A 17433-nucleotide genomic window follows, 5' to 3' on the forward strand; every position below is an offset into this window, starting at 1 on the left:
TGAGCGCGTTGAAACGATTTATTCCGCATTATAAGATTATTATAGATTAATACATTAGTATCTTAAAATAATGTTCGATAAATTATTTATCGATGAAATGAGTAAACGCCCCTCCTTACTAAAGAATACCTTTAACGAAGAAGTCGAAGTCTACGTTTTATTTTATCAAGTTTAAAGAGTTTTTTTAGACCAATTTAGATAAAATGTTGGAAAAAAATACGCCAAATATTTTTTTACGGTATAAGATCGTAAATGTATATTGGTTGGAAGATCGAAAACTTTTAGAATCCTTACCTTAAGATAATATATATAAAAGATTTTTTAAAAATGATATAATGTACCAAGTACATCATCATCATCATATTATGCTAAATTTCGGTAAAATGTACTGAACAACTATATATGTTATGACACCATTTGACATTTAATTACAGTTATATTAGGGGCTACTGATACAGGCAGATAAAACTGTACTTGGTCTCCAACTTTTGGCTTAGACGTAGTCGGGTTAAATGCATTAATTTTATAAGTAAAATAAATTTGTAAACTGTCAGTTTGTGAATATTTTGTAATAATAATTTGGTGTATAAATTATTGAGGAAATTGAAATCGAAGCAAAAGGTAATACAAAATAAATAGTCTAACATATTATCAATATTTATTTTTAATTACGAAACGACACTAAACATAAAAGTTAATCTGTACCCTTAAGCACAATTGGAAATGGTTTTTTTTCATTTACCCGAACCAAAACTTTTTTTATATCAATGAGTCTCACTTCCCTTCCATACGCCATCACTTGATAAATCACTGATTCTTTGAAGAATATTTCCACTGCAAAATCTATTTGGAGGAATTGAAACGTGTAGCAAATTGGCTTTGGCGTTTGGCACCAACGCGTGATACGAATGCCTGGCTTTTCTTTAAACCGTTTCTGTCTTTTGTAATTGAACACTCGAAAGACAATACATGAATATTCATATTTGGAGAAGATTGTGAACTGGAAAATAATGAAATAAAATTACCTATTGTTAAGGACTTTCCCATTTTTTTTGTTCTAATTAAGTGTGTACATAAATAATGTATATTTAAACTTGACTGCCTCTACAAATTGACCTCGTTGGTCTTACTAGAAATAAGGCCACAGAGCCTGGAGTCGGTTGAAGAGGTTCAAGGCTCCGGACCAGGCCATAAAAAAATTTGTATTTTTCTGACGAGAATTGCTACTGTAAAATACTCGTCAGGTCTGAAAGATTCTTCGAGTCTTAAATGCCTTAAAAAACTTATGTCTTTAGTCCTGCGTTTGAACTCTTTCCGGTTGTTTTGGAATTATAAAGTAAGGGAAAAGATTGTATGTGAATCGTGCTATTCTCTATTCTCTCTTGAAAATTGATGTTTTGGCAAAGATCTATGAGTAGAGCTGTTGTTAGTCGTCTTTCAGTCTGTTTGTAGACAAGTAGCTTACCCCACTACATTACATATAAAGATTATATTTCTACAACTTGCACTTATTCCTCAGATATACAAGTAACATATTTCTTTGATTGCAAAAATTAATAAAATCAATATAAGTTGTTATGATAACAGTACTTGTTATCGGTGATGCTTACGTTGTATCTGACTCGTTGCCTCTTGTTACTCGGTCCTCGTTCAATAACAGTGCGATCAGTAAAAAGCTCAGACCTTACTTCCTCAATATCACAGGGTCCATATCTTTGGACGTTTGAAAGACCTGAAAGTGCAATTCAATTGGTTCCAATTGTATAATGTCTCAATAAGCAATATACCATAGACTTACTAATCACGAGATCTCCGCAACTATGCGTTAGAATGACTTGAAATTTGATGATGTATGCGACTGTCTGGGATGAAATAACCCAATATTTAGCTTCTACCGCTACAACAGTGCTTAGAAGTTATTGCCACGTCACAGTTTGAAGGGGGAGAGAGCAACAGGGACGAGGGACATAATATCTTAGCTCCCAAGGTTAGTGGCGCATCGGCAATGTTAGGAATGGTCAATATTTTTTACAGCACCAATGTGTGTGTAACCACTTACCATCATATGGCTTATTTACTAGTTAGCCACTTTTACCAAAAAAACATATAATAGCTTTTGTTTCAGCGAAGTGCTGAAGTGCAAATGTGCAGAAAAAGCTGCTTGATGTGCTATTTTTAAGCCCAGTGTGTCTATTTGGGCAAACACACACTAAGTAAAATGCAAAGATACATAATCAACTGAAAATATGCTCTACCCCATATATCCGATTTAAATTAACGATGATGTCTATTAAGTGCAAATATTTTACATTATTCTTATATTGAGAAATTAATATGATAAACCCATAGTGGCTTATTATGTGCTTCTCAAATATTTAATGTATTAACGACTTACTTCTTCGTAGAATAACATGATTTTTAGATATCCTTGATATTGTTGGCTTTCCAATTCCGGCAATACTACTTCGTACCCATGGCCTGTACTGCGAATATTCCAGAAACCTTGATGGTGCTCTACAACCTGGGCCATAAATTCCGAATCCTACCTAAAAAACAAAATCACGTCATTTCATTACATTGTTGTCCATTTCTGACTTTTGTTTAAAATTTCAAATATCATCAGAAAGTTAGTTAAAATGATACTAAAAATTCCATCTTGATATAAATTGCCCGAAACGACAAGTTCATTACAGGTATCGTCCATTATTTTATTTTAGCAAACAATACCAAAGCCAGTGTAACTACAGGCACAAGGGACATAACATCATAGATCCCAAGGTTGGTGGCACATTGACGATGTAAGGAATAGTTAATATTTCTTACAGCGTCATTGTCTATGGGTGATGGTGACCACTTACCATCGGGTGGCCCATATGCTCGTCCGCCAACTTATACCATAAAAAAATACAACTAGCACACTATTAAAGATGAGTGAGCCAGAGTGGTCAATGATATTGGTAACATAAGGCACGGTTAATATTCCTTCTAGCGACGATTACTATGAAAGACGATCAATATATGAATAAATACGTATCCTTATTTCGTATTTTTTGTTTTAATTAACAATACGATTTTTTCCTGTAGTTACCGCAAAAACCTATATTAACAGTGAAGGTTTCTTGAGAACAACTATATCTTTAAAATTAACATAATCGCGTAAATTACGTATATATGTTTTGAACACTATCAAGTAGGCTTCTAAAAGTATTGTTGAATGGTAATTTAACAATTATATTAAGTGAAGCTACCACCGGGGCGGAATATCTGGATACTACCGAGAAGAAGAAAAGTTTAGGGATATTTAAACAAATATGTCTCAGTTTTTCCACTGTGAAATCAACGAGCATAGAACGAAATCGGTGTTTAATTAAACAACCGATCAAGGAAGTCAACCGATAAAAGATGTCTCAGTGTTTCGACTGTCAAATAAATAAGTAAAGGAAGGAATAAGAGCTGAGATGGCCCAGCGGTTAGAACGCGTGCATCTTAACCAATGAAATTGAATTTAATTAATTGAAATTAAAAAACCTGCATGTGTCTAATTTCATTGAAATTCTGCCATATGTGCATTCCACCAACCTGCATTGGAACAGCGTGGTGGAATGTTTTCCAAACCATCTCCTTAATGGGAGAGGAGGCCTTAGCCTTCCAATGGGTAATGTACAGGCTGTTACTTTACTACTTACTTTAAAGGAAGTCTATGAGTATAGTCGCTAGCTTTACTAAATGATACAAATATTAAGGCATATATCGCAAAAACGCATACAAACGAAGACACAAGCATTGTTCGTAGCAAATAAATTGTAAGCATACCAAGCTCCATTTGTTATTCTGTCTCAGAGCCAGCACAGCTCCGCTACGCCAGATACATTCGGCGCCTGTCAATGCTTTCGCGCACACCGTGTGTATAGGCCACATTTTTTCCACATCCAACTGAAATAAGAATATATTTTTTTGTTATTTTATTCAATGTTATACAAGGAAAAAAATCAAGAAAACTAAAAGTATACATTACATAGTTGTCAGTAATAAATATTAGACAACATCACATACATTACTTTGATCCCAATGTAAGTAGCTAACGCACTTGTGTTATGGAAAATCAGGAGTAAGAGGACAGTACGACAAACACCCAGACCCAAGACAACATGCATGAATTTTCTACATCGACTCAACCGGGAATCGGACCCAGGACCTCGGAGTGGCGTATCCATGAAAACCGGTGTACAGACTACTCGGCTACGGGGATCGTCATGTATATATGCATTTTGGCTAAAATATGAATAATTTATTTTGTCTACACTTCTTTGGCTATACACAGTGCCTTCCTATTTAAATGTAATTAACTTACATAAAAAATAATATTAATTTTAGATATTCTCAAATTCGACGTATACAATAGTAAAAGTCGCTTGTTAACAAAATACTTTTATACACTTTATACTAGCCTTATAAAAATATAAATTTTAATTTATACAATGAAGTTTAAAAGCATATTTTAAAATAAATTGTGTAATAAAAAATAAAAAAAACACCGACGAGTTGAGGAAAAATTAAAGTAGCTTTGATAAAAATGTTTCCACCTCCGATTTCCTGTAGAAGGTTTTGCATCGTTCGGGATCTACGTAAGCCATTTTGTGTATTTTTATAGTGGAACGCTTGCAGTCTGAAAATAAATTCCTTTGCTTACCAAATACATATATTACGGAAACCAGATAAACGAATATTTTAATCATTCTTATGAAAGTTAAACTGGTGCTACAAGGAGCAATGTGAAGGGACATTTTGCCATTTGTCTAATATATTAAATTAATATTCTTTTTCCTAATACAGCATATGTTTAACGTTACTTATGCTATCGATATTACGTAAAAATCAAAGATTTAAATCGTTAGATGCGCCCTCACCTTCAAAAACTGTGGAATATTTTTTAAAATGCGTGTGTTGACAAGTCGCTTACGCGCTCACACAGATGCATGCGAAGTACGGTCAACAAATTCATCAAATTGTAAAATGTAAGAAATTAGGTTGTTTTAATTATTTGTAATAATTGCAAAAAATAATACACGTTATTAATAAACAATTTTAATTTTAACAAAAAAAAAATTATTGTATTATAAAAAAAAGTATCATATTTTTTTTTTTTGTTATTACATACACGTTATTACATCATATTCATTCTCCACGAAATAAAATCAATTTATTATACTTTTGCCTGTTTGTTCTCTGAACATTTTTATGAATATGATGAAGGCGTACATCAGCGTAGCATTTAATTACGAACTTAATTAATTGTATTTTATGGATCCAAGTTGTTTTTTGTTCTAGGCACGACAAACTCGACTAAATTTCGTAGGTGACCACGCCTTATCTCCCTGGTCTCGCTGTATTACCTTTATTCACTATTCTTTCCAAGCTACTAGATTTCTAAGAGCAAAAATATACTTTGACGGACTAATATTACAAAAATATTACAATGCAATTTAAAACATTTTTTTTTAATATAATATTTAAAAAAACATAATATGCCGACGCTACCACAGTATTTTTGCTGTTAATGTCCATTTATAGATGATCCCTTTCCAAACCACTTCCGTAGTACTTCCGTGTATCTAGTTATATTAGTTAATAGAATGGTACTGAGACAATAGTTTCATCTCTGTTAATTACATAAATTATGCCATACTACTTTCTCTGTCGCACAATTTCTTTCATTTCGTGGTCTTTTCGGACATCGGAATAAAATAAATTCAATATTAAAATAAATATAAATGGTTACGAGTGAAATGTTTCACCCTGGGCTTTATTAGTATTTCTTGAGTTGTGATTGCACTTTCGAAAGGCACATGACGGCATTTTGCGATTTTTTTTTTGGATTATAATTAGAGCATTAATTACAACGGATGACGTCTGACTGTCACTGCGTAGAAATGAACACTGGTAGCGAATGAGTAAGCTCACTCATTTGAGGATTGACACATTTTATAGCGGTTATACTATGGCAGGGGCGCATCTAACGATTTAAATCTTTGGTAAAAATGGCATATGTTATATATGACAATCAACGTCTGTTCATTGTTTTGACATTCACAAAAAGAAACCCGCTGACTTTCTTTCGTCCGTTCCCTTCAATTTAGGGTATTATATTTTCAAAACTGATTTGTAATTTGAAAAACAATATAAAATGTAATTATTCTATATTGAATAAAGGATTTTGTTTTGATTCTACAATAAGGATTTAAGCTATATTACACTATACTATTTTGGTTATCAATAATCCTTATTATCAATCCTAAAAAGTGCCTGTAATAAATAAACGTTCTTTTTCTGTTTATACAGCTCTACATAGACTTTTGCTTCCATGAACAAAAAGTACTATATTATAGTTCCGTTACATACTGGTGTAAGATTATATAATATATGTACGTATTCACTTAAATGTTTGAATTTGCTAGTTCACACAAATAAAATTAACAACAGAGTTTTATAGTGAAATAATACTTTGACAAGTTTACTTAAAGCTGTTTGTAGTTTTAAGGATTAGTTTCAGCCGCTGAGCCCGAAATCTGTACGAGATAATCTATGTGTGGTTTGGCTAGCGAGTCATAGATTAAATAACAAATTTGCAAGGGTAGACATCGTGCTATCCCGCGTAGGGCTTAGTTTTTATAGTGTGGCTTCCAAGTAAGCTTATTGTCTAAAGTTAACCCTAAATACTTTTTGAAATCAGATATGCTAATAGTGTTCTTGTAATTTTTTAACGTTTCTGGCTCATTAGTTTTGGCTAAAAATATTTCATAGCATTTTTACGTTTTCATTTACAAACAGTTAATTACATATACATTTACTAGATTAAGATCACTTTGTGTTTCATAAAATATATTTTCAATATTATTGTGATAGTAAACAAGGTTACTATCTTCAGTATAAAGTGATAATTATTCTCCTTTAAGTTTATTTATGTTCTTTATGTAAATCAAAAATATTATGGGTCCAAGAATTGAGCCTTGCGGAACTCTGTACGTTTTCAGCTTCGGTACTCGCACATTTTAACTACATGGAAGCGATCAGTTAAATAGGATTCCGTTACCGTATGCCTAATAAATAATATCTACTTTTAATTTTTAATATAAAATTTTTGCTCAAGTTATAATAGGATAATCTTAAAAATATATTGTCTAAATAGTTTCCATATATAGTATGAATGCGGGTTCAAACCCAGGCAAGCACCAGTGAAGTTTTATGTGCTTAATTGGTACTTATAATTCATCACGTGCTCAACGGTGACGAAAAACATCGTGACGTGACAGTCGTCTGTGTTCAATGACAGTGTGACATATATGCATCGGAGCAGCGTGGTGGAATATACTCCAAAACTTCTCCTCAAAGAGAGACGATGTCTTAGCCCAGCAGTGAGAAATTGACAGGCTATTAATGACGTTGTACCGCAATTTATCGAGTCTGTCGAACGCGTTACATTGGACATTACCATCGATCGTCATAACGTAGAACAGCGGTTTCACCAGCACTCTCGGCGGCGCGCATATCGGCTGCAAATCTGCAAATTAAAACACATCACGCTATAAATAACTGCGTTATCGTCACACGTTGTCACTTTACAGCGACATTTGGTAACGAATTCACGTAATAAATGACCGTTTTTAAAATGTTCCAGAAATTGAAATAAATAGTTTGTTTGTGTTATGGAACGACTGATTTTGAAAAATAAAATTGGTCATTTTTTATTTTGTTGCAAGATGAAGAGCATTCAACTAACATACACGTTCACTCTGATTTGATTCAACATTTAATTCTATACCAAAAGCCAACATCTAAAATTGTTTTGTCTCATTCATTAACTTAATCTGAATCAAGTTAGAAATATTAGATTAAAACACGTCTCTCTGCCATTACTACTCAACGCGTACTTCGTTTTTTTGGCCATGTGGCTAGGCAGGCGAACAGCCTGGAAAAACTTATAATAGTTGACCACATGGAGGGGAAGAGAGATAGAGGAAGATCGTCGTCCCGATGGATAGACACAATAAAGATATCTACAGGATCCAGTGACCAGGTTTGCCTATGAATGGCACAGAATAGAAAGGTGATGGGAGGTGTACAGGAGAGCTACAAGCATAGTGGTCACGGCCCTTAGGAATAAGGAAACGACTGGGAAGAAGATATACATTTACAAATATAGAAGTTTAATACAATTTACATGTCATTAAGTAATTCGTTTCGAGCTGTATTAGAGCTGGTGTGCTGTATGTGCTCTGTTTGAAGTCCGGGTGGAAACTGTAGTCCTTCACTCTTATGCCGGGATTAGAGCAATTGCGTCCCAGTATTACCCTTGAACGAGACCTAAAAGATATAAATACATTATTTTTGTATATCTGTTGTAAATTTGACACCTGATGGCAATAGGTCACAATCGCTCTGACATTGTCGTTTTGAGAAATACTAAGCATTGCTTTATAGTCACTTTGGAAACATATATGTGAAGTTCTTTGTGTAGTCACACTGGCTCAATTCACCTTCAAACTGGAACACAACAATACTAAGTATGGCTGTTTTGCGGTAGAATAGGTGTTTAGAAAGTCGTATCAACCCAGATGGGATCATAGAAAGCCCTATCACCAAGTTTTAATCATTATTACTTTTAAATCGACTACCTATAACAAATAGGTAAACCATATGTAAACGTGCTTCATTTGAAGATTTTCTTTTATTCTTGTGATGATTTTTTAGCACTTACATGCAAAGTATATAAAAACAAACAAGGAAGAATTGCTTGACTGAATGATAGGAGATGGCCCGAGAATTAAATAGGTGCAAAATTCTTTGAAACTTGGTGGTAGGTATTTGTAAATTATTAATTTTACTAAGGTGTCTCAGAAACTAACATTGCTAAACTATCTTATCCAAAGCGTTCAATGTTTGAGACCAAATTCATTTATATATAGCACTTTTCCTATTTATTATATATTATAATTAAATTTAAAATAAGGAAGTCACCGTGGGCCCCGTTTTCAAAGCATTTACGTACGTCTTCCACGAGTATTTCGCAATCACAAGTCCAGCAAAGATCTGCTGACATACAGTGAAAATATAAAACGAAAAAATGTATTAAAGTAGAATGTAAAAAAGTACGAGCAACTGTTAGCTAGTGGATGTTTTTAAATAAAAAAAAACATTGCTAGATTTCCTGCATGCGTTAGATTACCTTCACATGTAAACATTGTCCTTTATGTTTTATATCAGTAACTATTGTTTGACGCGAAACGAGAAACTAATAAGAAAAAAAGCGTTGAACGAGCGTAATACACCGGTGTATTACGGAGTCATATCGCGCGTGACTAGATTTTGTCTTGACTCTGTACATATACAAAGAATATTCGATAACTAGAGCAATGTCAACTGTATAGTTGTTCTCTTAGAATTAAAATCCCACCAAAAACATTAAATGTAAAAAATGCCAAGCCTCTCGCTGCAGTCTTTCCATGGCAAAAAGTTTTGAGATCTCATAGAAGCCAAGTCCATTCAAATTATTTTGTATGTAGTCATAAATCAACATTTAGTAATTGTATCAATAGTTTTCTTTGTATTATAATTATACTGACTTGGCAATGATAAATCAATCTTTTGCGTAAAATAAATAAAGAAGGTTCTTGATTTAATTTTTGTAATAATAACAGTCTTTAAATTTCCCATAGTTGGGCTAAGGCCTTCTCTCCCTATGAAGAGAAGGTTAGGAGTATATTCCACCACGCTGCTCGAGCTCGACGATCTCGACGAGCTCGAGATTAATTATTTATAAACACAGAATAACAAATAATAAATAAAGGAACGCAATATATATATATATATATACTAATATAAAAACGCGAAAGTAATTTTGTCCGTCTGTATGTTTCTTTCACGGATAAACTAGAAACGGAAATTGATGAAATTTAATATGAAACAAGTTTGGACTTCAAGGATTTACACCTTGGTTTTCAATTGGCTTAGTATGTTATGAAGTGAAACCATATTTACATGAGAATCAATTCTTACACTAAAATTACCCTTCGAAATGTTACCTCCTCACCCCAATGAAGTCCGGCACGGTAAAACGTAAACGCAACGAAAATCCCATGCTCAACATACAACATAAGTCGACACACTCATTAGTGAGAAACTGTAACTTGCAGACTGTTCCTCATTCATATTAAAATACATTTTCAATTAGAGTTGATAAACTAACAAGCAAGCTTGCGAACGGCCCGCGGCGCACTCAAACCTGCTCTTTGACTACTAGTTCTGTGAGCATAACTTTGTTTCGTAGCATCGAGAACTACAATTTAAGAAATCATAAATTCTTCTTAATGTGCAGATTTGTAAATAAAAACATACTTTGTGTAAGTTATAGTTTGAAACGCTAGTTTATATAAATGCGTTACCTTTTTTCATTACATTTAATTAAGAACATAACATAACAAAGATCATTTCATACAAGTATATCTTTACATATACATAATGGAGTATCGATTTGTAATATTAAAATAAATGCTTTTTATTGGCATGGTGCATATGCCAAAATAACATCGGTTTCAATTTTTGCCTTTTCCGGCTAATCTCTGGAACGGCTAGATCGATTTTGACGGTATCTTCATTGGCAGAAAGCTGATGTAATAAGGAGTAATTTCAGCTATAGCTAAAACTTGTTTAAACCATAAATTTGGACTAAATATACTTAAAACAACAAAGCAGACAGATGTGCAAATCGTAGCAAAATGAGAATGTGGGAGCACCTTCACGCATCAACGATGTGTAAATCAGTGGGCAGTACTGTACATTTACACAATTACTAGAGTGTATTTTTATAGCCTGCCCCGGCCGTGAAACCGCGACTACTCTTCTACAGATATATGTGCCCGCCCTGAGTTTACAGGATTTCTGACTTCTTTTACATAAATAGTATACAATAAGATACAATGAAACAAGAATCAATTATTCTTTTGTATTGATTTAATTTGAGATTACGTTATATGTTTATGAAACGCTCTTGGAATAAGAATTTGTTTGACATAGTGTAGGATAACTCCAATTATTTTTACCGAATGAATTGTTAAATTCGACCAGATTGACGACTAGTTTAACACGAACGGCCAAACAGCCTTAAATAGCATGCGCTGTGTAATCTATAATAAAGTTTTAATATTTCTAACTATATAATAGATATGCTTATAATAGACAGCCTCAAACATTAAAACTCCATACAAACAGGGGTTAAAAAACACCACAATTTACAACAACATAAGATTAAACTCTAATGTTACAGCAATATTACTTACAATTCTAAGATTAAAATCCATCAATCAAAAAAAATGAATACCAATTAGTGTTAGTGATACGATTAATTTACTCCTTGTACAGAGTAATTAACTTCATGATAATAAATAAATAAATTTGACACTGAATTGACGCGTTATCATTGGTCGAAATTTGAAATAATTTAGGATACGTTTTGTGTAGGAACTTCGGACGTAAAATTAAACTGCAAATAAATACAATACTGCACCACACACGTTACCCTTTCGCGGTTAATTATTTTATGTTTTAGTGTGAGTGAGTCTCGTACTTACAAAACGCTTTAGTGTGCGTGAGGCGACTAAAGAGGTAAGGACAGCAAAAAAAAAAACTAAATTATTTTTATTAGAACGCCTACAACTCAACATAGGGTGCAAGCTTAAGTTAGTAAATAAAAAATATATAAGAACTATAGTTCATAATATATATAAATCTAAGATTAGTTTACGTTTAGTACTCCTTGGATGCCAATAGCGTGTTGGTTACCTTTTCTCCGTTAAATTAGACACATCGTATTATCTATCAAGGGATAGCTGGCACCTGAAGTCTCGTTTAGGTAATTTGTCGACGTCCATCGCGGATGCAATCACAATCTGTTTGGTCACGAGCACCACAGACGTCGTGTACAGTGTATCACCTATATATAAAAATTCAGGTTAGAAAATATTAATAAGACTTCTATTATAAATATCACTAAATAGTATAATATATCCCTATGTATGCTTAAATCTTTAAAACTACGCAACGGATTTTGATGCAGTTATTTTAATAGTGTGATTCGAGGCAAAGGTTCTTGTATATAATACAATATAGTAAAGAAACACTGCTAATTTTAGAAGTTTGTAATGTGATTTCGTATAAAACAAATTATGTAGTATATTTAGTGTCACTATTGCACCAGTGCGAACCTGGGGTGGGTCGGTAGTATTTATTTATTTTTGGAATGCCAACAAGCTTAACTATGCCTGCGACTTTGTGCGCTTTCCAATGTAACAAAAAAGTTATTCTTGTGGCCTAAGTTACTCCTTATTACATGCATTTGCTAGTGAAAGTCCTGTCGAAATTGGTATAGCGGTTATAGAGATTCGCCGGAACAAACAGATAAAAATTGAAAAAACTCGATCATCTCATTAAAATTTCTCTCTTGTTAAGTTTCATTATAATAAATCAGTTTATAATGTGTTCAGTGGTTCATAAATAGTGGCTGGTGAAGAATATGTTGATATGTTAGAACAGAGCAAGTCAGAACCAACATTTATTTTCGTAATTCTTACTTTAATATTTATCGTAAATGAGTGGCGCATAAGAGGTTTCTGTTGTGTGTTTATTATATGTATTTGTAGCATGTTGCACGTGTGTTATATGTAGTGTGTTTATTGTATGTATGTGATCATAATAATCTGTTGAGTATGTATAGTTTATTTATTTATTTATTTGTAATCAACAGCGTATACAGATTATATTTGTACAGTTTTTTTTTAAATTTCATGAAGACTATGGCCACAAAGATTACAATATAAAGTGTTTAATATAATATATTTAACAAAGTGGATAACAAAAAGACACGAGACGACATCACATACATTACTCTGATCCCACTGCAAGTAGCTATAGCACTTGTGTTATGGATAATCAGAAGTAACGAAGATACTACAAACACCCAGACCCAAGACAACATAGAAAACTAATGATAATCTACATTGAGTCGGCCGAGAATCGAACCCGGGACCTCGGAGTGGCGTACCCATGAAAACCGGTGTACACACCACTCGACGGAGGTCGTCAAAAAGAAAGTAAGTCTAAAGAAAGTTGTTGACATAAACAAATCTGTATGTGTCTAATTTCAACGAATATTTGCCTAATATGAAAAACCACCAAACCGAATTGCTATGGGAGAGGTGAGAGAAATTTACAGGCTGTACATGTGAAACAATATTAAAAAATAGACTTATATATGAATCTGTAGTCGATGTAAAAAAGTCTACTTACTTGATGGATAATATAAAACCCCAAGCCAAGGATACGTTTCGATCTTGGCCATTCCCTCGTACACCACTTTTATAGGCGATTTGTCGATGCCACAATTATTGAATCGTAGCGTTTCGTTACTGAATCTGGCAGCTGAAAAAAAGACGTTTTTTTTTTTTACTTAAAATTCGAACATAAAACAAAGTTCGTCCTAAAAATGTCTATATTGAATAGGAATATTTGGTCATTTATTAAATATTTATACAGTTAACATTTTTAAAACTCAAATTTATACGAATACGTTAAATATTATCAAAATATAATATTAAAAAAAATCGGCTAAAAAAAGCCCAAGGGTTTCTATATAATTGCGCTACTCGATATTCTAATATAAATAAAAAAAAAATACTTTTTTTTTGCAGACAGCTGAGAAAACGAAGTAATAATATAATAAGTTTAGATTTGAATATTAATATTGATTATTTATTTCTATTATTTGAAATTATTCCAAGAAATGGTAATTATTATAGACACATTTATATTAATATATTACGTATGGTACAACATACATTTGTATGTTTACTTTGTAACCGAAAAAAATAATAATCAATTTAATGTAAATAAAACTTTATCCAATCTTAAATTGGTAGTGGAGCACCCATTCTACGCCAAAAACAAATGCTTATTATTTGAACGGCTAATCAAGAATCAATGTAAAGGTACACCAACAACAACAACAATTCTCTGAACCAAAATCTCTAGAGAGTCTAGTGGTTAGAATGCATACATCTTAACCGATAATTGCGGTTTCAAACCTAAGTAAGCACCGCAGAATTTTCTCGTACTTCATTTGTGTTTATAATTCATCACGTGCTCGAAGGGAAGACATCGTGAGGAAATCTGTACGTCTAATTTTAACGAATATTTGCCTAATATTTGAAACCACCAAACCGCATTGCTATGGGAGGGGTGGGAGAAATTTACAGATATGTTAAAAAATGGACTTATATAATTAAGCTTATATAAATCATGCATAAATATGAAGTTTCATACGAAAAAAATATCCTTCTATAAAACGAATGATATAAAATTGAAATCGAAATATAAGAGATAAATAAAACATTAATATTGTACCTCCATTTCCGAAAAATAAGCCGTGCAGTATCGTAATGACTTTTACGAATTTCATTCTCTTTGAAATTTTATTTGAAGTCGATTATTAAAAATACTATCACAACAGTATATTCATATATTTGTTGCTTTAATTATTTCAAATTGTTGATATTATTGGTACATATGAGTATTTAAATTAAGTCGAAAACAACCACTAGTGACAGAAATCTTCTTGAAGACATATTCAATTGTTTTTTGCTTTCTGTAATTAGGCACGTGTTTTGTATTTCGAACGATCTTTGTGTATAAAACTGCGGTTTGTTTTTATTCTATATTTGTAAATAAACTGGCTGTTGATTATAATCTGTGGAATGTTATTTTCGACTGTAATCTACAGGAATATTATAAATGCGGAGGTCAATTTGTAATCTGAATGTTACATTTTCAAGGTCAAACCACTGAATTGAATTTAAAAACAAATTATCTGAAACAAGCTGGAACCCCAAGTAAGAACACGTGTACTTTTCATACCGAATACCTAACTAAATCTTTAAACGCGAGTGATGTCGTCTAATATAAAATATTATAATAAATATGTTACAAAATAATTTTCTTTTATAACTTGCTTTTAATTGGAAATGATAACAAAGAACAATTATTAATAAACAAGGACGTTTATCCGTTTGATTGGCCGTTGTTCGACCATATGATATAAGTTTGCACACACAACATATTATTACTATTTACTTTCTTGTATCGCGTTGTTAGGCGGCGCTGAGATATCAACTGCAATTACTTACACACATTACACACACACACACAAACATAATTACTAAACACACCCAAGCCCGTCTGGGTAGGTACCACCTACTCTTCAGTTATTCTACCGCCAAATAACAGTACTCTGTATAGTTGTGTTCCAGTTTGAAGGGTGAGTGAGCTAGTGTAACTACAGGCACAAGGGACATTACATCTTAGTTCCCAGAGTTGGCGGCACATGACGATGTAAGGCAATATTTCTTACAGCGTCATTGTTTATGGGTGATGGTGACCACTTTCCATCAGGTGGCCTATATGCTCGTCGGCCAACCTATACCATAAAAACAAAACAAACAAAAAGGCTGTTAGCTAGCTTTTGCTAGTTTTATATAATAACAATTATATCGTCCAAGATTAGTAAGCTGATTCAATCGACCGAGATTACAAAATGTACGTGGGTGATATGGCGCCGTTTACAATCAGGCTGTGGCTACCCTGATGTCGTCAACAGTCAACACAAGCCTGACGTCAGAATGAGTGAAACTTCCATGCGTTCGATATGGCTGGTAGCATTCAAACATGAAAGCTAGCGCTCTTCGGACCCCTCTGTTAGATTCTGGTTAGTAGTGATTTGACAACTTAATCTTTGACGATAGTTACTTTGGTCTTTACCTGCATTGTTCGTGATATTATTGCTCGAGACTACTCAGCATTTGGCAGTATATTATTTATCATAAAAAATACTGATATTAAAATATTGTTGATTTGATGAAGTAATAGAATATATAGCATTAAATGAGTGTCATTTTTTTATGATATTAGTAGGCGGACATGCGAATGTGCCATGAAATCTCATGGTAAGTGGTCACCACTGCCTATAGATAATGTGCTCTGTAATAAATAATAATCATTCCTTACATCACCAATGCGCCAAAAACCTTGAAACTGACGTCAGGCTTGTGTCAGCTCTTGCGCCCGTAGTTACACTAGCTCACTCACACCCCAAACCAGAACACAACGGTACTGATTACTGTTGTTTGGGCGGTAGAATGTCTGATAAGTGGGTGGTACCTACCGAAATGGGCGTATGCAAAGTCCAAGCAATTAATTAATTAATTTATTTATTTATCACACACTGACGTTGACGTACAACCAATATAAACGGACACAGCCGTTTGACGGCCTCCGTGGTCGAGTGGTGTGTACACCGGTTTTCATGGGTACGCCACTCCGAGGTCCCGGGTTTGATTCCCGGCCGAGTCGATGTAGATTATCATTAGTTTTCTATGTTATCTTGGTCCTGGGTGTTTGTGGTACCGTCCTTGCTTCTGATTTTATATAGCACAAGTGCTTTAGCTACTTACATTGGGATCAGAGTAATGTATGTGATGTTATCTCATATTTATTAATTTATATACGGACGAATCACGGGATCGTGTCAAAACGAAGGTTCAAATTCAATTGGAAGTCTAAGCATTTGCAGTCTGTACGCATTGATCCGTCTTCGCTTTACAGACACAATCCATGATGGAATTAATCAGCATTTCCACATCACAATAGAACGCTATTGACATCAGACGCACGGAATGCGATTATACGCATATTCTCTGCACTCTTCGAAAACTCATTTCGTCGATAAGCGGGTAGTTTAATCTCGCTATACAGATACGTTTTTCTTTAATCTTTAACTAGTTTATCGGTTAAGTGGCGGCACTTATCTGATCCTGTGGCTTCGTCGCGGCACGTTCCAGATAAAAGATAACGTCTTCAGTCATCAAGTGCGCTTGGTTTGTAAAGAAATAAGTTCTCACAGATAGCGGTGCGCTAAAAGTTCCTTTTTAATACATTTCAGTATTCAGATGAAAGTGTTTTGCTGTGTAACATTAAATTTTATTTAATAAATATAATTCGTTACAAAAATACTTTTTGAGGATTTTCTCTGTTTGATTGATGGTTGGATGGTTACACTCTTGTGTTGTGTGTTCACTCATATTTCAGATTGGATCATCATAATATAAGTAGGAGTCTTCACGCAGAGGGACTTGTTTATTTTTTTCGACTCAATTGAATTGAAGTATATGAGACACACATCGTCACTAAATGCCAACGAAATACCCACTTAAAAAACCAGAGGGATCTACTTTGTTTCTACGTCATGGGATCGCTTGAATATACCCTACATAAAGTGACCAATTTGGACTACCTGTGTGGGCTTCCACTCCTAATTGGGTTTTTGGGTACAGT

At 33.5% G+C, this 17433-nt stretch overlaps 1 protein-coding gene across 1 annotated transcript; it reads right to left on the reverse strand.

The window, feature by feature from the left end:
• Positions 1-1562: 1562 nt before the first annotated feature.
• Positions 1563-8443, reverse strand: LOC124539213. The gene is made up of 6 exons (XM_047116510.1): positions 8430-8443; positions 8219-8361; positions 7440-7558; positions 3814-3933; positions 2396-2546; positions 1563-1732 (listed from the first exon to the last, which is right to left on the reverse strand). The coding sequence occupies exons 1-6, from the start codon at positions 8441-8443 to the stop codon at positions 1563-1565; spliced, it is 717 nt and encodes a 238-aa protein (XP_046972466.1).
• Positions 8444-17433: the final 8990 nt, after the last annotated feature.

The sequence above is a fragment of the Vanessa cardui genome, chromosome 22 (assembly GCF_905220365.1).
Source record: "Vanessa cardui chromosome 22, ilVanCard2.1, whole genome shotgun sequence".
NCBI lineage: Eukaryota > Metazoa > Arthropoda > Insecta > Lepidoptera > Nymphalidae > Vanessa > Vanessa cardui.